The sequence below is a fragment of the Crotalus tigris genome, unplaced genomic scaffold, assembly GCF_016545835.1.
Source record: "Crotalus tigris isolate CLP2741 ecotype Arizona unplaced genomic scaffold, ASM1654583v1 scf7180000018377.218963, whole genome shotgun sequence".
NCBI classification, from domain to species: Eukaryota; Metazoa; Chordata; class Lepidosauria; order Squamata; family Viperidae; genus Crotalus; species Crotalus tigris.
The window spans coordinates 76954-102054 of record NW_024096973.1 but is presented as its reverse complement, the minus strand read 5'-3'; the positions used below and the strand labels follow the sequence as shown (position 1 = coordinate 102054).

The following is a 25101-nucleotide window of genomic DNA, read 5'->3' as shown; positions in this document are numbered from 1 at the left end:
ATTAGGTGAAATGGAACAGGCACCTCAGATCAGGTGCTTCCATGGATTATTCACGGCATAAAACCACAAGAGAGAACGAAGTGACAGAAAGTTTATTGCTATGTGATTGTTTCAATTGTTGAACAGAGGATGAACTCATGGTGTGAAATATACAGAGAAAAATGTATAACAGTAAAGTGTAATGGAAGCCTTGATTTGAAAGATGTCCGATCCAAATATGGAGGCACTGTAAGGAATAGATTCAGTAGACTTATAAGAAAAAAAACAAACCTTGATGAACCATGGATAAAGGTAAGCGACATTGTGAAAATAGAAGCAGAAAAAAATATCCCACACTTCAAATGAAAAGAATAAGCTGTAGCAAAAGAAAGATAGAAAATAAAGGCCTCGGGAAACAAGGCCTTGTGACTATCAAATGCAAACTTGCACTGTTATGCAAGGAAAGACAAGGACAGCTATCTCAATCAAGAATGTCAACAAATAATTGAAAATAACAAGAACAGAAGAATGAATTTAATTAGAAATTTTATAACTGAAATAGAAATAGTGAAGAATAATTACAGAAGAGATTTAATAGAGGCAATTGGAAAGAATAAAGGAAGATGTAAAAACTACTGAAATCCATACAAATGGGATTATAGAATGGCAGAAACATTTGTACATTTTAAGCAAGTCAATATTCAACATTATCTCTTACCATGTGGGAAAAGGACTACAACAAAATAATCTCTAGATTCAAAATCCTAGCTTGCATACTTTGTCCCAAAGGTGCTTTTCAAAAGGCAACTAGGCTTTTTTTTTTTTTCCTTGAAGATGTTTCACTTCTCATCCATCACTTCCTATCTTGAAGCTTCTTGGATGAGAAATGAAACATCTTCAAGGAGAAAACAAAAGAAAGTCCAGCTGCTTTTTGAAAAACACCTTTAGGACAAACATGACCTGGATGGCTGAGAATCTCCATAGACACTCGGGGTAAAACTGGGCTTTAGTTATGCTTATTGTTATATTATTAAAAAATACATTCATGCTGACTTGTATTGTCTTTTTCATTAACAAGAAATAATGAATATGGCACAGGTTTACACTTTCTGTAAGTTGATTAATAGTATTATGTAAAAGCCCAAATTGACCAAAGCTATAATGAGACCCAGGCTGTTCAACATTGCAAATGGAAAGATCACTCTAATGTAGACTATACTGAAGCTGACCAGGAAATATATCAACTCATTTGCCAAATGTATAGTATACCTTGGGGACACAGTGGTATAGAATTAATTATGAAGTATTGTAAATGGACATACAGAATATTTTCCCAGTATTACTATCTTTTAATAAAATTTGTAATAAAAGGATCCTCTTCATATTGTGCACATATAAACTTTCTCTTTTTTCTTTCTTTCTTTCTTTCTTCCCTTTTTTCTTTCTTTTTCTTTCTTTCTCTTTCTTTCTTTCTTTCTTTCTCTTTTTCTTTCTATCCTTCCCTTTCCTTTCGTCTTTCTTTTCTCTCTCTCTTTTACACACATACACAGAGAGAGAGAGAGACAGAGACAGAGAGAGACAGAGAGAGACAGAGAGAGAGAGACCTCCTGTGTTATTCAAATTGAACCACATTCCAGATTTGCCTGGTTACATCAATAATTCCAATAAATTCTGAGAGTAAATTAAGAAAATATTCCCCTCCTAACTAGCATCTCTCTTTTCTTGGTTTTGCATAATTAGAATTTATAATCATCAGTCAAATTTTAGTTGGGTAGTATACCCATCATCTCCATTCTTTATTGAAGCTAAAATATTCTCATCTTTGAAGTGAGTCTCAATCATATCCAGTAAATATTTACTACTACTTCTTCAAATGTAATGTGCAACATCTCTGTGCTGCATCTTATCACATACTTAGGCCTACAAACATGATTTAATATATTTATCATTTTATAAAAATATTCTATTCAGCTCTTCTAGTATTTGTGAACTATTGACATATATTAATCAGTATACAATTAACATATCCATACATAAAATTGATTATTGGCAGTAAAAAATTAAACTTCTGATGGTATTTCTAAGTAAGGATGGCATCTTAATTGGGAAACAAAGCTAAGTAAATCTCTACTCAGTGTTAAAGGGAAGCAGGTTGTGAATTCAAATTGCCAATCTAAGATCTGATTTTCATTCAGATCAACAAAAGAGCTGTTTTTTTCTTTTACTAACACATTTGTCAGTTGAAGAATAAGGCATTTATTCTTCTCACCTTCCTTACAGCTCTCTCTCCCTCTCTCTGCATGTATTTGTTTGCTGACATTATTATGAAATGGAAACAAAAAATACCACCTGTGGAAGAATAGAGCTGGATAAAAACAAAATTGAAAGCAGGTAAGAGGAGATTCAAAGAATGATGAATAAATGTTAAATATGATAAGACATATTCTGAAACAGGGGGATTAGTTTAACACACAATGAAATGACACTGGAAAAAAGTTGGATTCATGCATTTGTGTATTATATAAGGCAAAAATGGCAGGAGGGAGACAGATGTGGCTTTCAAAAGGCACATATATCTGTGAAATACCAAGATAAATATCAAATAACAAGCTGAGGTAAATATCTGTCAAACACCAATTTATGTCATGATGCACATCAGATAGATAGATAGATAGATAGATAGATAGATAGATAGATAGATAGATAGATAGATAGATAGATAGACAGACAGAGACAGATGCTTTTGAATAGGTTTTAGCTATTGCAATAATTTTATTTACCCTTTGATCAATGAAGTCACTACAATACAATTTGATGGCTACTGTTTATTTCTCTTACTCTTGGAAGCAGAAACTTCTACAAACAGCATAGCAATAATAGTTGGCACTATTATCATACTTTAAAAAGTTAGAACAATTAGGAATTTCAGCTTAAAACAATGTTCATCACATTTACTTATCATTCTTTTGCAGAAATAGATATGTACAGGGTGGGCAACTGTCACGCATCATAGTTATAAAGCTAGATGTTTGTGTGATGTAGAAGCACTAATTTCATTGGTGCAAATGAAATTATTATTGTTATATGTAAACGTTGAATGTTGTTTGAGTCTCAATTTGAATTGCATCATCAGGCTTATCTTATCTAAACCTAGACACTAATAATGTTGGGCCATGTAAGTAGCACATTACCAGAGAGCACCAGACTTGTGGGATACACTGGGAAGTAAAAAAATAAAATAGAAAAAAATAAAGAATCTAGAAGGGTACCGTGGTACATGGTGCACATTAGTCTGTATATAGTATTAAAGCACTTCTGTAGAGATAGTCCTCAATTTACAACAGGTCATTTAGTGACCGTTCAAAGTTACAACAGCACTGAAAAAGTGACTTTTTTCACACTTATGACCATTGCAGCATCCCCATGGTCACATGATCAAAATTCAGAAGCTTGACAACTGACTTATGATAATTTCAATGTCCCAGGGTCATATGAATACTTTTTGAAACCTTCTAACAAGCAAAGTCAATATGGAAGCCACATTCATTTAACAACCATGTTACTAACTTAACAACTGCAGTGATTCTCTTAACAATTGTGATAAGAAACATCATAAAATGGGGCAAAGCTCACTTAAAAATGTCTCACTTAGCAACAGTTGAGCCAAATTTTGGGCTCAATTGTTGTCGTAAGTCAAGAACTATCTGTACTGTTGTGTTACATGTATACTTGCATCTATATGTAAAGGAAGTCTCAACCCTGACAAAGATATTCTATATCAATGGTAGAGCAGAACTTCTGCTTTTGTAGAAATATATACATGAGCCAAGAAATTTTAGACCAGTAAGATGATGCAGAAAGATGCGCCTTTACAAAGCTTTGTACATGGCTACCCAGTGACTAAAAATGCCTGAGGCATTAAAATTAAATGCAATATTAAGGCACACATGCAGTATCAAGCAGTGTTTATGTTTTGTGTTATACAGTCAGGTACAGAAATACATATGCATTTTTTAAATGGAAAAACAGACACCAGAAATTAAACAAGTAATGCAATCTGTTTAAAGTCATTGCTTTGTGATCTTTTCTGCACAGCTCTGAATTAAATTCAGTCTTGGCAGCATTCATTTCTTCTCATTTACTTGTTACATGTTAGCGATGCTTCTTTCTTCAGGTTATGAGATGCACAGCCATGAAAAATATTGTTTTGTAAGTATCCAAAAGAGAGTAATGTTCATAAACATGCATTTTCTTCTGCCTGAATTATTTGAATCACTGAATCATTCACGATGGAAAAGAATTTTACTTTGGGGGATATAGAGCTCCTCTTACTTAATATCTTTATAATTGGCATGTCTATTTATATATTTATTTTAGCAAAACTTTTATGCACGTGACTATGATCTCCCTCTAAAAAAAGGCCATTTTCTTAATGCTTCCATAAGACAGCATCAACAACCTGCTCCGAAGGTGTTTGTTGAGACATTCTCATGATCAAATTCAAGCATAAATGGAATGTTAAGCTGATGCAATATCAAGCATTAGAGAAAAACAGTACAGGACACAGATTTCAAAAGATTAAAGTGTCTTCTTCTGCTCCCATTTATTGGATATTAATGGTTTATTGGGTATAATACTGAAGTAATCTTGAGTACCTAACACTTTCACAGAATCCTTGAGCAAAATGGGACATGATCAATCTGAAGAGAAACAAGAGAATGGGATATATTGAAGAAAATATCTGCTACGTCACTTTTTTCTTTAAAAAAAAAGTGTCTAGCATACCAAAGATGTTTTACCTCACCCTACATTCTAGCACAGCTAGTCATCGTGCTTAACAGCTTTTCCTAACAAGCTTCCTTCCAGATAACATGGATATATCAGTGAGATAAATACCTAAATATGTCTGCAAAACATATCCATCTGATATACAATCAGTTTGGTCTAGTGGTTAAGGCACCAGGCTAGAAACTGGGAGATCTTAAGTTCTAGTCCCATTTTAGACATGAAAGTTGGCTGGGTAACCTTGGTCTAGTCACTCTATGTCTGCATAGCCAGTTCACTGCTCCCAGCTCCAAACATGCTTGGGGCTGCAAGCACCACAGCATTCCTTTCAATGTGTATTCCCCACTGGGTGGCTGCTTACTCTCTTGTAATCTCTTCCTCTTCAGTCTTTCCATTCCACAATGGAAGACTGCTACTGCAGGATGCTGCAAAAGTCATAAATGCAGGCATTGGTTTTAAAGTTATTTTTAAGTGTTGTTATAACTTCAAACAGTCACTGAATGAGGCATTCATTAAGTGAGGATTACCTGTATTTTTAGTTCTGCATCTTTTCTTTCTAACGCTGCCTGTTATGATCTTATCCTTGTTACAGCTGGGGTTCAGGCATCTGACCCATAATTATTATTATTCTACAAACTTTGGAGCATTTTGACTTTTTGTTTCGGAATGATCAGAGCCAAGGAACTCATCAAAATGGAAAAATAGCATTTTGTAATATGCCACAATGTACTGTGTACTTACTCCCTCATTCAACATGTCAGATCTATAGAACAGATTTGAAGTCTAGCCTTCTTAAAAGTCAAACATATATTTTTTTAATGCTTGATAGGATGAATTCTCCAATATAATTGTCCTTTTCATTCAGTTCATCACAGAATGTACAGGAATGTATCCTGTGCCTTTGTCAAACACACTTAGAAGTAGTAGTAACTGATAGGTTTGAATGAAAGCAGCTATATAGCAGCTCGTTACTTATTCTAGTCCTCCTCTAAAAATGCATATGAAGCATAATTGCTTGATCACTTTCTTTGCAATTATAGTAAATAACCAAATTCACCACTCATAATTTGTATTTCTGGCGTTGTACAGTTTATGTAAATATCAAGTACCAGAAAAAAAATAGTTTGAAATCAACTCTAATCATAAACCAGGCAGATAAATAGTTAGCATGGATCCAAGTTACAGAATTGTTTAAATAAATAAGCAAATTATCTGCTATGCATAAAATTATTGATGGAAGCAGAATATAAATTAATACTATTAGTTTTGAATTACTTTCGTCAAAAATCTAAAAATGCATCTATACAAACTAATTTTATGCAAGTTACTCTACAGAAAGTTCTCAACTTACAACTTACAAATGGCTTAAGCGATTTACATTAATAAACTTGTATAAGAAAAAAACCCCAATATTTTAAGCATAACACAAATGCATTAGAGCAAGAGGAATTATATATTAATCTTATTCAATTAATTGTTTAATTTTTAAAAATAATTCTTATTCAAACTTCTTTCAGTAAGAAGGGCATTAAAGTATTTTGTCTATGAATCAGATTTTCTTACTCCTTTCAGCAGCAAAATAAACTGAACTTCAATTAGTTGGGTACTAATGACCCATACAAAATTGAAATATTTGCTCAGTTGGGGAATTGCATTTTTTTAAATCAAAGCAGCTAGAGCAAGTCCATTCCTATGAAACAGCAGCAGAACAGCCAACCACATTCATTCTTCAAACGTGTGTAGAATTAGTAGTTGGAGGCGTGTCAATATTACTCTTATTATCTTTAACTTCATTCAGAGGTGAATTGTGACCAATCTGACATTCAAACACTTGCTTATAGGCCTTTCTAAAATTCTCAGAAAGGAATGCATATATAATAGGATTCACTGAAGAATTACTGTAAGCCAGGCAATGTGCTGTTATTCTGAAGAAAAATGAAGCTTGAGTTAGGGGGAAATCTCCAAATTCAGCCCAGAGGTGGATGACATGATGTGGCAGCCAAGATATCCCAAAAACCACCACAACCACAAGGACAGTTTGAGCAGTCTAAGAGAGAGAGAGAGAGAGAGAGGGAGGGAGAAACAATAAATAATGTGAAAAGGCTGTCACACGATTAAATTATACAAATAATCACTAATGCATCATAAAAGCAATGAAAATAGAAAGGATATGTCTAAGCAAATCCTCCAGTGACTTGAGAGGTTTAATAAGAGCAAGGTATTACTTTATGATAAAAATCCTAAAAACACTTAAGTTGAAGTAAGAGCCATTCAATTCAGAGTTATAGCCTTACGAGTGCTTTGTAAATTATCCATTGGTGTGCTGAAATTTCTATATTAACCTTGTCAAAACATTTAAAACTCAAGGCCCCCTTTAGACTCCTGGATCTTAACCATGAAGAGATTTCAGACCGAGATATGATAATCACTGGTCCAGAAAATCTTATGTCAGATGCATATGCGGATAACCAGTTAACCAATTTTTCCATAGGTTATCTGAATTCGCAGTTGATATCATTATAAAAAATATAAATATAAAAAATATAATTTATCGTCGTCTAAAAAGCTCTGATTGTCACTATTTTAATTAAGGAGGGTTTTTTTATTAAAAAAAATCAATCGACCTGTGTTGTATCATCTGTTGATAATAGTGAACCATAATTCTTTCTGTCTATAAACCTAGCTGAAACAAAAGATATTTCTTTACATCTAATTTATAGGTATCTTTCCTTTGTCCTTTTTAAAAACTCTGAGGTGTATATGTTATAACTGATGACAGTTTAAAATAATGAGAAAGGAGCCCTTTGAAAATAGTAATTGTATATAATAAGATGAAAATCTCTTGCAACACCATATTATGTTACAGCAGAAGCCATTATACTGTTATTAATATGGTTTGCAACCGGGGAGATTCTACACTATTGTTATTGTTTACTTATTGTAATTTTATAAAATTTTATAAAAAGCAAAACCTGTGAAGAGTGATTCTCCCAAACAACAAATACATTTTAAAACCATTTATGTTTATACATCAAACCCAGGCTGTAAAACCTATTTGTATCAAACTCCCCCTTCCAATCTTATAAGGACTCCAACATTTTAGATATCATCCAAGATTTCAGCCATTTGTATTATTCTAGTTTTAATTTACCATTGGTGTTATCATGGGTTAATCTTCAGCAAGGAGACTTATATTGTACACAATATGTCTGTGAGTAAGCCCTAAAAATAATTAAGCATGACTTATCTCTGAATAGTACATTAATGCCCCTATCCACTCAGTCTGTTTGTTTGTTTGTTTCAATTTATATACTGCCCATCTCCCAAATGATTCTGAAATGCTTACAATTAGAAACCTATATATAGGTTTCTATATAGAAATCTAGTAATCTAGAAGACAGAGGTGATGGTAAATGTAGAGGTGCCAAGTGACAGCAACATCAGGAAAAAGGCGTATGAGAAGCTGGAGAAGTACCAGGGCCTGAAAAAGGAATTGGAGAGGTTGTGGAAAGTAAAGACCAAGGTATTCCCAGTGGTGGTAGGAGCACTCAGGACTGGGACTCCTAAACTGAGAGAGAGACTTCAACAGATCCCAGGAACAGCACCAGAGCTATCTGTCCAAAAGAGTGCAGTGCTCAGAACAGCTAAGATATTGTGCAGAACTCTCCAGCCCCAGGTTTCTGATACAGGACCCAAGATTGAGGAAGGCACATATCACCCCCAAAAATGATACAACAGTAACAGTCCCTCTATGCCCTAGAACAGGGGTCTTCAAACTTGGCTGCTTTAAGACTTGTGGACTTCAATTCCCAGAATTCCTCAGCCAGCCATGCTGGGAATTGAAGTCCACAAGTCTTAAAGCGGCCAAGTTTGGAAACCCCTGCCCTAGACCATAACTCTCAGCCAGAGTTTCATACTCAGTTATCTGTAAGGCAGAGCTTCTGAAAGCCAGTAACGAATTGCAGAGAACTACCACCACTTCCCATCTTCTGAAGTCATGGCTAGTGCCAAACCCAAAACCCAGGTGGCACAAGGCCAAGAGGTCCATCCAAGTTTCATTGAAACAAGCCAGGTTGGCCGTTTCATCCACTATCAAATTGTACATAAGGGCAACTTTATTATACATCAATCTGCTGTTCACAGCAATAGCCAGAACCCAGGGCCAACAAGGATCCTGCGACCTGGATGTTTATCTTGAATATTTTCCTAAAAGCAAGCTGGATAATGTGGCAGAAATAGAATTTATCTCAAAGCTACTTTCATAATGATCAGTGCTGATGAACTTCTTCAAATCCTTTTTAGTGTTTTTATTATTATTATTATTAACAACAAGAGCAACAGAAAAGAAGAAGAAGAAGAAGAAGAAGAAGAAGAAGAAGAAGAAGAAGAAGAAGAAGAAGAAGAAGAAGAAGAAGAAGAAGAAGAAGAAGAAGATGAGGAGGAGGAGGAGGAGGAGGAGGAGGAGGAGGAGGAGGAGGAGGAGGAGGAGGAGGAGGAGGAGGAGACTGGACAGCCATTTGTCTAAAATGCTATAGGGTTTCCTGCCTGAGCAGGGGGTTGGACTAGAAGACCTCCAAGGTCCCTTCCAACTCTATTATTGTTGTTGTTGTTAATGTTGGAAGGTCATCTAGTCCAACCCCCTGCTCAGGCAGGAAACCCTATACCCAGTGGTGGCATTCAGCCAGTTCGCACCAGTTTGGCAGAACCGGTAGCTAGTTTTTTGTTGCCCAGGCCCAGAATGGACTTCCGGAAGCGGCATCCACACAGAGAACCAGTTGTTCACATATTTGAACCCCACCACTGCCTATACCATTTCAAACAAACAGCTATCCAGTCTTTTCTTAAAAACTCCCAGTGGTGTAGCAACCACAACTTCTGATGGCAAGCTATTCCACTGATTAATTGTTCAACTGTCAAGAAATTTCTTCTTATTTTTGGTTGTTCTCTCTCCTTGATTAGTTTCCATCCATTGCTTCTTGTCCTGCCTTCCGGTGCTTTGGAGAATAGCTTGACTCCCTCTTCTTTGTGGCAGCCTCTGAGATATTGGAACACTGTTATCATGTCACCCCTCATCCTTTTCTTCATTAGACTAGACATTCCCAATTCCAGCAACCGTTCCTTATATGTTTTTTTGTCTGCACGTATTCAACAAATAAAAAACATTATGACATAAAGGAGGAAAAACAAATAAAAAAAATGTTTTAAGAAGAATTTAAGATCTTTTTTCTTATGGGGAGGGTTTTTTTAAAGTGTTGTGCCTTTATTATATCATGTTGTTTTTAGACTGCTGTATAGGGCTCATAAGCAAGGACATAACTTCTGCTTTTAAGTAAGACAGAAAATAAATATAATTCTTGGAAATGTTATTTGATTGCATGTTTGATCATTGGCACTGATCTGCTAAATAAAGTCACAGGTGTATCTGCTGAGGACAGAGGTCTGAAAATCATATATCTTTTATATTTCTGGTTTATCTTGGAAACATCTACTGGAAATTTTTAAAATTAAAAAAGACATTATTTGTTTACAAGACATTTATATAATAAGAATGATCTGAAATATTTCATTTATAAAATCCTTGAATGAAGAATCCTTGAATGAAAAAGAGAAAATGAATTGTTTTTTTTATATTAACCTTCAACTAAAACTAAACTACAACTTGTATTGACTAATGAACACAGCAGATTTGTTGGGGTAGACCAGGGGTAGGCAACTCACTCAGGAATTCTGGGAGTTGAAGTCCACGAGTCATAAAAGAGCCAAGTTTGCCTACCCCTGGGGTAGACATTAATTTACATGGGGTTAAAACTAAACTGTTTAGACTCTATTCCCCAAATGAGGTGAAAGCTATCTCTTAAAAACAAGGTATGGAGAGATTATTAGACTTTTCTTATGAAAGTTAGTGTTGATGACATACAAGTAGTCCTTGACTTAACAACCAAAATTGAGCCCAAAAGCTCTGTTGCTAAGTGAGATGTTTGTTAAGTAAAATTTGCCCCATTTTATGATCAGTTGCAACAGTTGTTAAATGAATCACTGCAGTTATTAAGTTAGTACCACAGTTGTTAAAGTGAACCTGGCTTCCCTATTGACTTTGCTTATTGGAAGGTCACAAAAGGTGATCACATAACCCCGGGACACTGCAACTGTCATAAATACAAACTAATTGCCAAGGATTTGAATTCTGATCACATGACCATCAGGATGTTGTCATGGTTGTAAGTGTGAAAAACAGCCATAAGTCACTTTTTTCAACACCATTGTAACTTCAAACAGTCACTAAATGAAATGTTGTAAGTCAAGGACTATCTGTATTGAAATGGAGTGATCTCCCCACAACTGGACAGGACTTCTGAGAAAAATATTGAAATTACAAGGTAAATTAACAAGTTGTTTTTAATTTGATGGACTATTTAGGGTTGGTTAATATATGGAGGCAGAAAAAATGGCATTTCAAGACAGTATATTTATTTTTCAGGAATTTTCCCCAGAAAGCAATAAAGCTTAATATCTGTTACCTATTACCCCACTCTTCTGCTCTAATTTTGATTGCTATCATTTTTCCACCTTCTTTTCTTTGTTTTATCATAGTATGACAAAGGGAACTCAAACATGCAAATTACTTTGTAACATACTAATTGGCTTAATAAATATGCTGCTCTACTATAGATTGTTTTATAAGAAAAGCTGTTTACCTTCTTCTTGGATGCTTCTGACTTCTTTGAAATGTTCCTCAGCTTCTTATGCAGATGATTGAGGACCTGAAAAATATTAATACCTTTCATATAATTAGTTTATTTGCACTATTTTGCATTTTCTTTCAAATATATACTAATCGATTTTTCTCAGCAGAAATATCTAATACATCCCACAACTGTAATCTCTAACTTGCTAACTATATTAATTCTCCTCAAACATAGAAAAATAATATTTGAAGCATGGTTTGCTAAAATCTATTGGGGGAAAAAATGGAACTCTTGTTCCAAACCATTTTTGTATAAATTATAATCAGATCAGTAAATAAATCATGTTTTCATTTGGTTCATCCCACAACATGCATACTATATAATGACAACACCTTAACATGTGATTGCTATTCATCTGTTGCCACCTTCGCATTCATTAAGAGCATATATGCACAACATACTTGTTCTGTGTGCCTATCAGATCTGATCCTAAGCCAGTTTAAGAAAATCCTATTCAAATTGGCATCAGTTTATAAGTGTTCACCTCATACTTCAGGCTATCATTTCATCCCATTGTTTCTATATCCACCTACTTGTATTTTCCAATTTTGATTACTAACCCCTTTTATTTCTATGGGTAGATCCTCCTGGAGATCAGTATTTTTATGTCTGCAGGCACACATATAAACTTATACATACACACATATATAAATGATTGACACAGGTATAGATAACACTCACATACACAAACACAAGGTTAAATTAAATTTATGTATGCAAAATTATCAAAATCCACTTAGATGAAACCATGACAAAGTTGTTGTTGTTTTTTTTTAAACAAATCTTCCTTACCTCTTTATCTCTTCAAAAGGCTGTTTTGCTTCTATTATACTTGTAGAATAGAATAGTCAGTAAAACTCTTTTTTATATCATGCCAGCAAATTTTGTTAATTAAAAATCCATCAAGAAAATGATTTTTTAAATTATTATTATTACTTGTCGTTCTTCCTTTGCTTTATCTAATAAGTGCAATTCCATTGTTTCACTGATTTTCTAATTACCTGAGATAAAACAGTTTCACTCAGCTTCCAGACAAGCCTATAAGGTCCTTGGGATTTTGAGAAGCTGAGATTGAAGGCTTTCTTTCAGATAACTAGAAATTGTTGCTGTGGTGGAACTGTATTTATTAGGGAAAAAAGGAAGAGAGAACAAGCTCAGAAACTATTATTAGTATAATTGTTAGCACAGTCAGATGTTTAGATCCATGCTAGCTAGGGAATTCTGGGAGTTGAAGTCCACAAGTCTTAAAGTTGCAAAGTTTGGAGATCCCTGGTTTAGACTGTATTTGATATTTTTATCCACCTATCGATCCGTTCCCAAGGACTTGCGATAGGCAAATGTTGTTCAATGGTTTTGAAGGTATCGTCATGGGATGTACTTAAAACTACCTTTTGCAACTGACTGATGGGTGATCATCTGCAGAGTAGCCATTGAACTACTGTACTGTAACTAGACTGAAGCAAACTGAAAACACTCTAACCTAGCTAGAAGCATTTGAGAAACATAGAGGGGAAAGTGTACTTCTAAAACAGATCAGAGAAATAGATGTGAGTGTTGCTTTCAACATCAACATCATCTGTTTTTATCTTCCAGCTAGTTTTGGTGACAGGGAAGAGGGAAAGTTTTAAAGTGAGTATCCGTACTAATTCTACACATCAGTACTGGAAAGTGAGTATGGCTTGGTAACATTCTTATGTTACAATCTCACTCAAGATTTAAGAATTAATCCTATTGGGTTCAATAGCATTTAATCCTAGTTGTATGTAGGACTGCAGCACTAGCATTACAAATTTCTCACACATTACAATTGTGGCATGGAGTTGATGGCATAGCTGTTGTATTTCTTACAGACTAACAGAGTTGTTATTTTTTTGTTTATATTCTTTTTTTATTTATATTGTTTATTTTTTCCCAAAATATACCACATGGATTTAATGGGTTCTGATTTTTCCTGGGGTTCCCACTTGTAATTTTCTCTAAAAGGTAATTTATCTATTATTTCTATGCAGAGTGAGACATTAGGTTGTCACTGGAGACAAGAATAGAAAAGAAGGAACTGAATTAAGACTACATTGTCTTTCTGAAAATTGTCATAGTGTCTTAGCATGAATTTCCTTCTTTCACACAAAACTGGGAGACCATAAACAAACTAATATCCTAGGAAAACGTGCAATTACTAGTCTGAACTACAGTATTTTATTTTTAAAAGAACAAGGTGGTACGTCCCATGCTCCGTTCAGCAGCCTTTCTAACTGCCAAGTTGAGGCTCATAAGAAGTGTAGTTCAAAAATTTTGATGGTACTAAATTAGTGAAGTCTATTATATTAAATCATAATACAACAGAATGCCCAAATGAGCAAATTATTATGTATTATGCATAAAAAGAATAAAGTTTTAACTTTCCTTCTCAAAGAAGCTGCACTGTCTACAGGTTTTGTACTTGGTGCAAAAATAAAATATGCAGGTAATTTTGCCTCCACTCAGAATGCTTTTAAAGTCTTTAATATTAGAAAATGTAAGAAAGGAGAAATTTGAAAATGTGATAAGCATTAGGATTAGTGCATCTTTCACAAGTCACTATAATATAAAAATAGATACAGAAAAGGCTGGTTTCATCATAAGTATAAGATTATGTACATGCTATTCAAAATTATAGATGGTATATATAAAATATAATTGGCAGCCATTAAAATCAGAAATTTATTAACATTAATTAAATTTATTTAAACTATTTTATTGTATATGGAGATACAGTGTTCATACTTTCATAAAATAAAATCAGAGGGATATATTTCCTTCTTTCCCAAGTTTTTATTTTAATTCTTCAGCCCCAAGCCTACATCTCACATCTATAAGCTTACCATATCAGAAATATGTGTCAGTTGGCTATAGTTACTTAGAAATAAGGAAAAGGTAATTTACTGAGGTTATTGGCGATGAGGGAAAGGTGCATAAAGCTATGCAAAAATAGTCTACATTATTTTTATTCACTTGAAATAGAAACAAATCCTTGTGTTAGAAATAAATACAGTTATATGTTATGATCATCTGTTGCGTGTTATAGATTATTATAGGTATGTACAAGAGCATAGAAATGTAATTTGAAGAATATGTGCACTGAATCCTATAGAAGTTAATTCAAATAGACTATACTGTTAGAGAATCTGGAAAAAAAATGGATTTTTTTTTTCAGTTGACAAAAGAATGGATAATACAGAAAATTAAGAAATCATACACAGGTGTAATTCTCAAATATTTAGTAGGATCACCACATTAATTTTCCATATTTTCCATACTTCACCTTCATCATAACCATTATTTTTTTATTTACAAATTTCCATGTTGTAGAGAAAAATCCCTCTTATAGATTTTTTTTCTATAAATGTATGATAGATGCCTGTATATGTATACTACATATTTAGATTTTTATCCTTTCCTGAGAGCAGAGTTAACATATTCTTTTGTTGACTTTGTTTTTTAAAAAAATAAATAAATAAAATACCCAGAGATAACTTAGATATGTCTCATTGTAGGACATCGCAAACCAATCTAACAAAATATTTCAATATTTGCTTCCTTCCTACTCTTTGAATTTAGGAAAACTTGATGATCATTTTCATATACAGGAGTGGATCAGAACAGATTTCATTAAAAGACAGTTTTCTATTAGAAGGAACTTATCTTTAATAGAGAAATTTATTCCACTTATAAAAGTGCTGCTTGAGATTCAACGCAATGCTCTTTAATGTAATAAAACTTTATTACTGGAATGTTAAGGATGAAAAATATATAGAGTAGGCAAAAGAAATGTTGGCATTTTTGTCAGGAAGCAAAAATATTTTTCTTGGTAATAAGATTTAAAAAGTACTCCCGGCCATTAACAATATTTTACAATTATTTTAAATTACTGGCTTTTAAATCTGTAAAGTCAGCAAGTGTTTTTTTTTAAATAAAAGGATCATTATTCAAAATTATTCTTGTTGTGATTTATATATTGTGCAATTTCTTACCAGTTCATTACTTCCATAGTCTATATTATACTGGGCATAGTAGCTTCTGTTCATGGATTGAGTATAGTGAGATCTCAGCCACTCTAACAGTTTCCAGCACAAAATGTGGTACAATACCATAACATTTCCAAGGAAAACAGTCTAAATTTCTCTATATATAGCCAAATTATACTTTTTGTTCATATACAAAGCTCTTTGGATCCAGTTCTCTGCTCATTTTCATTATTGAGCTAATCCTCCTTTATCATTTCAGCATTCAGACTAAGAACTGCTTTTAAAAACTATTTTTTCTGGAACTTAAATTGTTTGTTGAAGTTATGAATCAATGAATGAATAGGGGATAATTGTATAATGCTGTTTTCAGACTTAAGAATAAATAGAAATACATATAAAACCTTTTTATCTCTGGAAAAATGTAAGATAATAAATTGTATATAAATTGCCTAATTGGTATTTAATACTATAGTAAATTTATCATAATCAGATCAGAATAATTATGGAGATTCTCAGTCATCCAGGTCATAGTTGTCCCATAGATGCTTTTTTCATGAGGCAAGTGGACTTTCTTGATTTTCTTTGAAGACATTTTGCTTCTCATCCAAGAAGCTTCTTCAGCTCTGACTGGATAGTGGAAGGACTGTCTGCAAGGAGTATAAATCCTTCCATTCCCCACCATCCAGTCAGAGCTGAAGAAGCTTCTTGGATGAGAAGTGAAACATCTTCAAAGAAAAAAAAGAAAGTCCACTTGCTTCATGAAAAAAGCAACTTTGGGACATATCTGAATAGTATTGTCTAACCTGTCTAAAAATAAAGCATTCTTATAAGTGATGTCAGTGCTTTTAACACTGCTAACAGGAGCCTAAAGTAATTTATCACTGCTTGCCCAGTTAAATAAGAAAAAAAGATTGTTTCAGAGAATGGAGAGAATTGGTGATTGAAGCAAATTCAGCTATTTTCCAGTTGAGAGAAATTCACCTCAATGTAAAAAGGCTTTCAACATTTGTGACTGATTCCTAAATTACCAGTTTTACCATCCACCTTTATTTATTAGTTAGCACTAGAAACAGACCCTCTTTGCAAAGTTACTAAAATGCTATTTCACTGGGATACCCTACAACACTAGAATATCTACTAGAAAGAAAGATTTACATAAAAATGTCCTGTTAATGCCAACTAAATTTGGAGAAAGGGTTGTTAAACAAACTCAAAAGAAAACAATGTAAATAAAATGGAAAAAGAACAGTACTTCTACTTTCTCCATGTTTCCAGTATTGTTATTAGTTAGGGCCAAGGGCAGTGGTGGGATTCAGCCAGTTCACACCACTTTGGCAGAACCAGTAGCTAATTTTTTTGTTGCCCAGGCCCAGAATGGACTTCCAGAAACGGCATCCACACAGAGAACTGATTATTCACATATTTGAATCCCACCACTGGCCAAGGTGTTATAAACTTCTCTTTGAAAAGAGATAGGATCACTTGCTTTGAAAGAGGCATTATTAATGTGCTTTTCTTGAAGACATTGAGCCTGGAACCAGAAACAGAGAGCTAGTTTGGTGCTGGCATAGAAACTAGAAGACTGTAAGTTCTAGTCCCCTCTTACCTCCCAAAAGCAGGCTGGGAGTTTAGACCAGTGATTATCTCTCCATTCAATCCACTCACAGGATTGTTGTTGTTGTGAGGAAGAATCGGACAACAAAGGAGGATTATGTATATTCACTGCCTTGATTTATCCATAAAGTAATAAAGGCAGGATAAACATCTAGTAAATAAAATAAACTACGACCTAGTTGCTAAAACTATTTTAGGCCAAAACAGTGGAGTGCAGGGTATTCACCAACTCAAGTCATCTCTTGAGCTCCTGAAGGAAAGACACTACATAAATCTAGCAAATAAATAAAATTGGCTACTTGTTCATTTTAGAATTTGTATAGGACTGTTGGAAAATGTTGCACATGACTAAACAGAGTATCTTCTGATGAACTATAATTAAGTAACAATGCATGGACTAGCCCAATATATTGTATTATATTTATTAGTGTGATTGAAAAGAATTTAAAATTATGAGGTGCTCTCAGTTATATCATATCTCATTTTGAGACAGTGGATTCTGTGTAAGCCAAAAGATAGATAATTCCACTAATATATCACTAAATATTAGTAGAAAATGATGTTTTACTTCCTTCAAGGTTAAATAACCTGCACAGGGCCTAGTGGGAAGATGGTAGTAACATGTAAGCCTACCACAACTTCTTTCAGTCACATTATCACTTCAAAGAGAATATATATATACCTCAATGTTGGTGCTTTCTGAGTTTTGTTATTTGCTTGCAGACATTTCATTTCCCAGATAGGTAACATCATCAATGCTAGTGAGTATGGAGCTTGCTCCTCATTTTTAGACAGTAGCTTGGCCTGCCAGTGTTGGCAGAGGTAATTAGAGATTAGAGTATTGTTTTCTGATAATTTGCCTGGTATTAATCCTTGCTTAGTTGAGCGTTGGATGATAGAGTGTTCTAATCTTTTTGTTACCTTCTTAGCTTTTTTATTTTTGAATAGTATATTCAAAAATAGCTCTATTACTATTATCATTTTTTTATTTTACTACTCCTATATCACTTTGTTGGTTGTATCTTATGAATTATGATTGCATCTTATGATTTATCACTTTGTTGCTTATATGTACACTGAGAGTTTATGCACTAAAGACAAATTCCTTGTGTCCAATAACACTTGGCCAAATTCTATTCTGTTCTGTTCTATATAAATATTGTTTACCTCTATCTCATGCAGGTAAACCACTTTTACTACAATTATAACTAATTTCTGTGGAATTAGCTTCAATGCCTCTATATATGAAAAAACCCAAGATAAGCATATATTATAATCCCAGTTTAAAAGTAGTGATTACGTCAGGTTTGGGAAGGCAGTGAATAACCAATTCCTCTCATAATGTAATTTCTTTGGGTCAACTTAGTGCTGCAGAAATTGGATTTAAAACTTTTGTCAAATGGACAAATGAGTTTGATTTAGCTCTGGGCTACATATTCAGTTTAAGCACATGTTTATTTTACTTGGTTTAGACACAAATGTTACTCTACCTCCATAGTAGAGAGATATTCTGGAGGAATTATGTTTACTTCTTAAGCCATTCTTTCTGGGGAAACTGAAGAAATTAATATTAGCTATTCATTTTATAACAAGCTTATCAAGAGAAGTAGAAAATCAATGCACAACATGAAATTACGTAGTTTCCTATGACTTCAAAATGAGCTTAATACAGTTTCTTTCATATATCCTAACTTCAGAGGTTATTTAATAGGGTTGGTGGTAATCACTCTGCTGTTAGAAATGTTATTCTGAAATTGGAATAGTAACCTATGTGATTTGGTCATTTCCTACTATTGTTGCACTGAGGGCTGAGATTAGTTGGATTATTGGTTTTTGATTCTGGATCAACTGCTTTGCATTAAGACTGCTTATCTTCTTGGCTATAACCAAAGTATATAAAATTTATCAACATAATCTACAATTGCAAATTTTCATGCCGAGGATTGCGTAAAACAATTATTATAGAAATCTGAAAATATAGCTTTGTACCTAATTGGCAGCATAGGTGATGATATGTATTGATGTTAAGATCTGAATTTCTTTCTTTTTTTTTTTAAGGGAGAAATGAATGACTTTCAAACAATGTGATTGGTGACTGAAGTTCTGTTAATAACAATTTCCAGGTCATCTCCTCCTTTTTTCCTTTCTTTTTTTCCTCAATAGCTAAGCTTATTCATTTACGGCTTGTTAATCATTTAATGTTGTTCTATGCATTTCTACTCTCATTACTTTTCATGATAAATCTACTATTACACTAATAAAATTTAAATATAGTTATGTCCCGTACCTTGATCCTATCTGTTCATCTTTTGATACCTTACTGGCCACTCAAGTGCAATAATTACGATATAAGTTTCAACAGAAGAGGCTGACATTCAGTTCTCTCTTCTAATGACACTGTCTGTGATGGACTGGAAGAAAACACTTAGGTATGGCAACAAAACAAAATCACAAGTCATCATCTTTAGAAGTAATTAAGGGTAAATGGAGAAATTCTGTTACTACATTTCCATTCCTCACCAGCATCCATTTTATGCTTAAAGTTAGAAGATAAAAGTTAAAAATATCCCACATTTATCTATAAAAAGATAAGACATAAATATATGAAGTAATTTCTTATGAGATATTTCATGGGTTGAGAGGAATAGAACCAATAATTACTAAGTATATAGTTCCTTTTGCTTCTGGGGAATAGCAAAAATAAAAAAATCTTTTACGCGCATTTATATCTGGTTCTTTTCCCAGATTTTTTAAAAATGATGTTATTTTAATGACCTTTTCAAAAATTAGTAACAATTCCAGATGTTAAGATGGAGAAAACAGAAGTCAGCATGGATGTTTCCCCGACACACACACACACACACCTTCAATTACTTCACAAATAACAACATCAAATCATTGATACCGAAGCAAAACTTTTGTGGCCAAACAACATGTGCATAATTGTAGAATTGCGTAATTGGAACTATGGAATTCAAGGATATCTTGTGCTAGTAAGTAAAAGGAGAATAGGGAAACAAGCAGTATTGTTGGAGCACTATATTCAATGATATTGCAAGTAGTATTAGTGTTATCTAAAAATAGATAGCTGTTGTGTTGATCTTTCACAAGACTTCTCATTTGCTGAGAAGAAAGCTGGGAATTGGTTTTAATAGAAGATCTTAAAGGGAAATATCTAACATTCAAATCATTTTCTCTTATCATTGATATCCTTAGCATTTATAAATATAGTAAAGTTGGAAATTGTAGCCAAATACTGTCAAGAGGCTGTACTGGTTACAAATTGAATCAGCAGGTATGGGCTTTTGCTTTGCTAATCAGATAATCCTTTAATTCTAGCATGTAAAGGTATCCAATACTAAAAAATATATGTAACTCTGCGTTGGAACCGTTGAGTTCTTGGTGTTTTCAAAGCTTGGTTATTTTCCAGCCAAGCTTAGAGAATATCAAGAACCCAATACGTAAAGGTATGTGTATGGAATTTCCACTCAGCTGTTACATACTGAGTACCAACGGTTTCACCTCACTGGCCATTACTTAAATAGAGATATGTCTCCAGAAGCAGGATATATAACAGGATTTTGTTCCATTCAAGCATTCCCCATACATGTATCTTGAAGAGAATCCAGGCAAGATCCCAGCATGATACCATTAGCCAGACTTTCTACTATCCACTCACAAGGCAGGCAGCTACATAAGGAAAGCTTTGAGACTTCTATGTTAAATGTTACTTACTGCTTCCTTACTGCTGTATAAGAATGTAGATAGATCAGCAGAAGAGTCCTATTGCTTCATTCTCCATTAAAAAGATGTGCATGGGCATATTCCCTTCCCTTCTCTCCCCTCCCCCCCCAAAAAGATTGTTCTGATATTTCTGGTGTTTAAAATGGAATATTTCTCCTATTTTATTTTTTTAAAAACTTTCCAGCTATCAAGATTTCCTGTTTCATGCAGATAATAAATCAGAACAGGTGTGTGGTGTTCAACTTTTCTGTTTCATTGGAAAACTTGGAATTACAGAGATCCCAAGTGAAACTTCTTACAATTATTCTGAAATTAGCTGATTTTTCATTATGCAGTTGAAAGAAACTTTGCTCAAAGATAAATTATCTTCCCTGTATCATTCCAATTTTAGTGTATATGCTGCCGAAGCAAGCGCTTCAAAGATAAATTATCAATATTACGAGCTGTGCTGATTTCAGGTAGGTGTTAATTTATTTGCATGCCAGCAACAAGTACTAACTTCTAGAGAAAGAACTATGTGAATTGTTCCATATTCAGCAGAACCAGATTCAAAATTCAGAGAAAGTGAATCATCAATCAGAATACAGTGATTAGGTCCCTTAAGTTATCAGGATTTCTGTTAATTCTCTCTCTTTCAGCCAGATATACAAATGAGTTTATCAGTGGACTGTCTCCTATCCTGAACACTAAAATCAATTAGCAGATTTTTAAATGATAGTCATGATGCAGCATTAGGATAAGATAGACCAGCTGGCTTTCTTGGTGTCACAATTCATACTTTACCAACATAACAGAAAATTTCCCTTGATAGTAATGTCGGTAGTTAATTCAAGCCTCAGTCAATATTTCATTCATTTAGCCATGGCAATTCTGGGATATATTTCAAGAAATTTCTACTTTTTGTCAGCTCCTAGTAGGTGATTCAGAAAAAACAGAGGTTCATGACCAACTTAAAGGGAGGCGATCAAACAAACAAACAAGCAATGCAAAATGTGCTCTGGCTAAGCTTCTTCCTTTGATGGGCAGCTATGATACTACAAAGTTAAATGACCTCTCTGATGCAAAAATTAACATTTAATTATTAAGTGTTACATTTATTTCTTTTTCAAACCTAATTCTAACAAATCCATTAGTTTTAATTTTTAAGGGAGAATCTGACATAAATTCATTTATCATTTGAGGGATCAGAGTGCTACACAACTTGAAATCTGCTGCTCCAAAATATCCTCAAAAATACTTCATCTATAACTTCCTTAAGCATCTATACATCTGAACTATTTATGTGCTCAACAGAATGTCCACAAATGGAACTTTAACCCTTGTCATGTTTGTTCAATATATAGTTATATTTGTATCCTGCATAAGATTATGTGCTGGAATTGAAAAGCACTAAATAGTGCTGTTCAAACTCTGAACAGCACCTTGAACAATCCTCTCTCAAACTATTCACACAAGTGTTTGTTGTTTGCTTTTAGCATTTTACGTACATCACAGGAAAGAAATAGCAAGAAGCACCATTAGAGGTAAGATACAAGTTGCATATTTCCATATTACCACTGGATATAGACACTGGATAAACTACTGTCTATTTTTGCTGCACTGATCCTGAGAGAGGCTATCTCATGCACTTGTTGGGCAGAACCTCTGTCCTTATCAGCCTCACTTACCTTAGCATAGCAAAAGGAGATGAGCAGCAGAGGTAGCAAATAGCCAAAGATGAAGGTACACAAGACATACACTTTCTTGTGCTCGAGATTGGGCCACACTTCCCAACAAAAGGTCTGGTTGAGGAATTTTTCGTGGACAATGTGCTGATGGTGAGCCACGGGGGAAGCCATGGCAATAGAGAGAAGCCAGATGATCCCTACCCCCAACAGCGCATTACGGGACACCCGCACAGATGAGGAGCGCCGGGAATGCACAATGGCCACATAGCGGTCCACAGACATAGCTGACAAGGTAAATATGCTGACCAGCATGGAGACAGTGAAGAAGTAGTGGATGAACTTGCAGATGAAGGTGCCCAGAGACCAGTTGGGCAACATGTACACGGTAGACTGGAAAGGAATGCAGAAGAGTAAGTAAGTCAAGTCAGCGATGCTCAAGTTGAGCACAAAAATGTTGGTGGTGCTGCGGGTTTTGCCCGGCTTGCTCCTGGCCAGCACCGTGATGACCAAAGAATTGCCCATCACTCCCAGGGTGAAAATGAGGCCGAAGGCAATCAAGGTGATAAAATTCTCGACGCCAATTTCAGAGAGGAAGCCGGCTTTCTCCTTCTCTGAGGACTGAGGGAGGGAGGACCTGGAGGCATTGAAGTCCAACCAGGGGGGCGAGCCCCAGCTCTGATTCCTGTCGCTGAAAGCGGCAGGGGCTTCTGCTGCCATGCTCTACGCCGTCTGGGAAAGCAAACTCGGAAGGTGACGGGTCCCGCGTGGCTCCCACGGAAATCCTCTCGGAAAGATGCCCCGGCGAACCTCTCCGCTCTCCCTTGCTAAACTCAGCGGGGAGAATCCAGAGGCTGAGCCCTCTTTCCTCTCCTCGCCCCCGCTCCTGGTCCCCCCGCGCCTACTAGCAGCTCAGAGGAGAGAAGGGGAGACACGAGCCGGCGCTGCTTCTTGCTTGTCAAAGAAGCTCCACGCGCGCCCAAAGCTGTTGCTTTCCCACGACCGCGTTGTCCTTCGTTTCAGTCCGTCCCTGCCCTTCTGCTCCTTAGCAGTGGGGAACTTCCCACAGTTGAGCGTGGAAAGACTTCTGTTTTTTCTGGGACCCACTGCCAGCCCTTGGACGCCACCCGGGTCAAACTCCTGAGGTTCACAAAGCCCGACCGTTTTGGCTGCCTCCCTTTCCCAGCCTTCCTGGCCCCAGCAGCTGAACGCGGAGCTTAGCCGGGTACTGAGGCAGCGACTGTCCAGTAGCAGCCGGCGTGTGTTGGCTGGCGCCCTCGCTGCTTTTTCTCCTCATTTCTCCCAATATCACGCTCCTCCCTCAGCTTGCTTGACGTAGGGTGAACTCTAGCAGTCAAATCAGGGGCCAGGTCGGCTTCCCACGTTTCCTGCACCCACGTTCAGTGAGTAAAACCCGGGTCTCTACTATCTCTCCCCTCCCCGTCTCTCGAAGGAAACGCTGCCCTTTCCTCTGCCTGGAATCAGCCCATGCAAGAATCCGGTGGGATTGATGGGAAAGGATCTATCATGTTCCTTTTATGATGTTCTTTTCCTTTCCTCTTCATTTTGGCCAAGGCCACCTCAACCTAGCCAGGCATATAGTAAATTATACTCAGGACAATGTAACTCCGTCTGGATTTTTGTTATTTCCAATATGTGTTTCTTTTCAAGAAGCCCAGAGCTGCATGTAAGCTTTCCTTCCCATCATATGCTGAGTAACCCAGTAAGGTAGGTTGGGTAGAGAGAGACGAGACAGAACAAGGCAAGCTAAGAAGCATGAAAGCATCCTGGTTTTTTTAAAATTCAGATTTGTAACTCTCGCTTTTCACCAATGAGACAAGAAAATAGCCCCAGTTCAGAAAATGCGACCAAAGGTCAGTTGTTAGCTCAAAACTAAGGGTTTTATTTTTGCTGACAAGTTGAAATATATCATTTTAGCATACAGAAACAAAACACATAAAGTTTTGCCGCATAATGGTATCATCTTTTTCATTTCTGCTTGGTTGCAATGTCAAAACAACAAAACCCAATAAAACAAAACTCTCTCTGTGGTTGATCTCACAACAACACAGGTAGAAAAAAAGTTTGCTGTTCTGATACCTTGTTATTGCTATTCTATTAATCTGCTTTTATAGGATCAATTGTATACTGCATTTTCCTTTCAATCCATGCTCTGTATTGTGACATATCAACTTGTAAATCTAAGAATCCTTTCATTAAAAGTAAATGCATTCTTAGAAGATTCTCTTAAAGCAGCTTCATTCAGTTATTTATTGAATGAACAAACAAGAAATGTGAACATAATTTTTTTAAAAAAATACCTTCATCTTTTGCACCCATGTTTTCCTGAAGCAAACTTTATCTTGTTTATTTTTATTAAGTTATTTAGTTCTTTGTAGTGAATGTCCTTCTCCCCTCAGAACACAGTGCCCTTGGATTTGTTTTCTCTCTTAAAAATGTCACCAAAGTTTCATTTTGTGTTCTCAATAGCCAGCACAAGACAATCTGTATCCATTAGCACTCTACACATTACTGTCATTTTGCAACTATTTGTTAAGTACTAGA

The 25101-nt window shown here is 35.2% G+C and overlaps 1 protein-coding gene across 1 annotated transcript; it reads right to left on the bottom strand.

The window, feature by feature from the left end:
* Positions 1 to 3582: 3582 nt before the first annotated feature.
* LOC120311900 (galanin receptor type 1-like) lies at positions 3583 to 23987 on the bottom strand. Its single transcript, XM_039351958.1, has 3 exons — positions 22540 to 23987; positions 11460 to 11525; positions 3583 to 6811 (listed from the first exon to the last, which is right to left on the bottom strand). Exons 1-3 carry the CDS (start codon positions 23254 to 23256, stop codon positions 6494 to 6496), a joined length of 1101 nt encoding a protein of 366 aa, XP_039207892.1. The 5' UTR covers positions 23257 to 23987; the 3' UTR covers positions 3583 to 6493.
* Positions 23988 to 25101: the final 1114 nt, after the last annotated feature.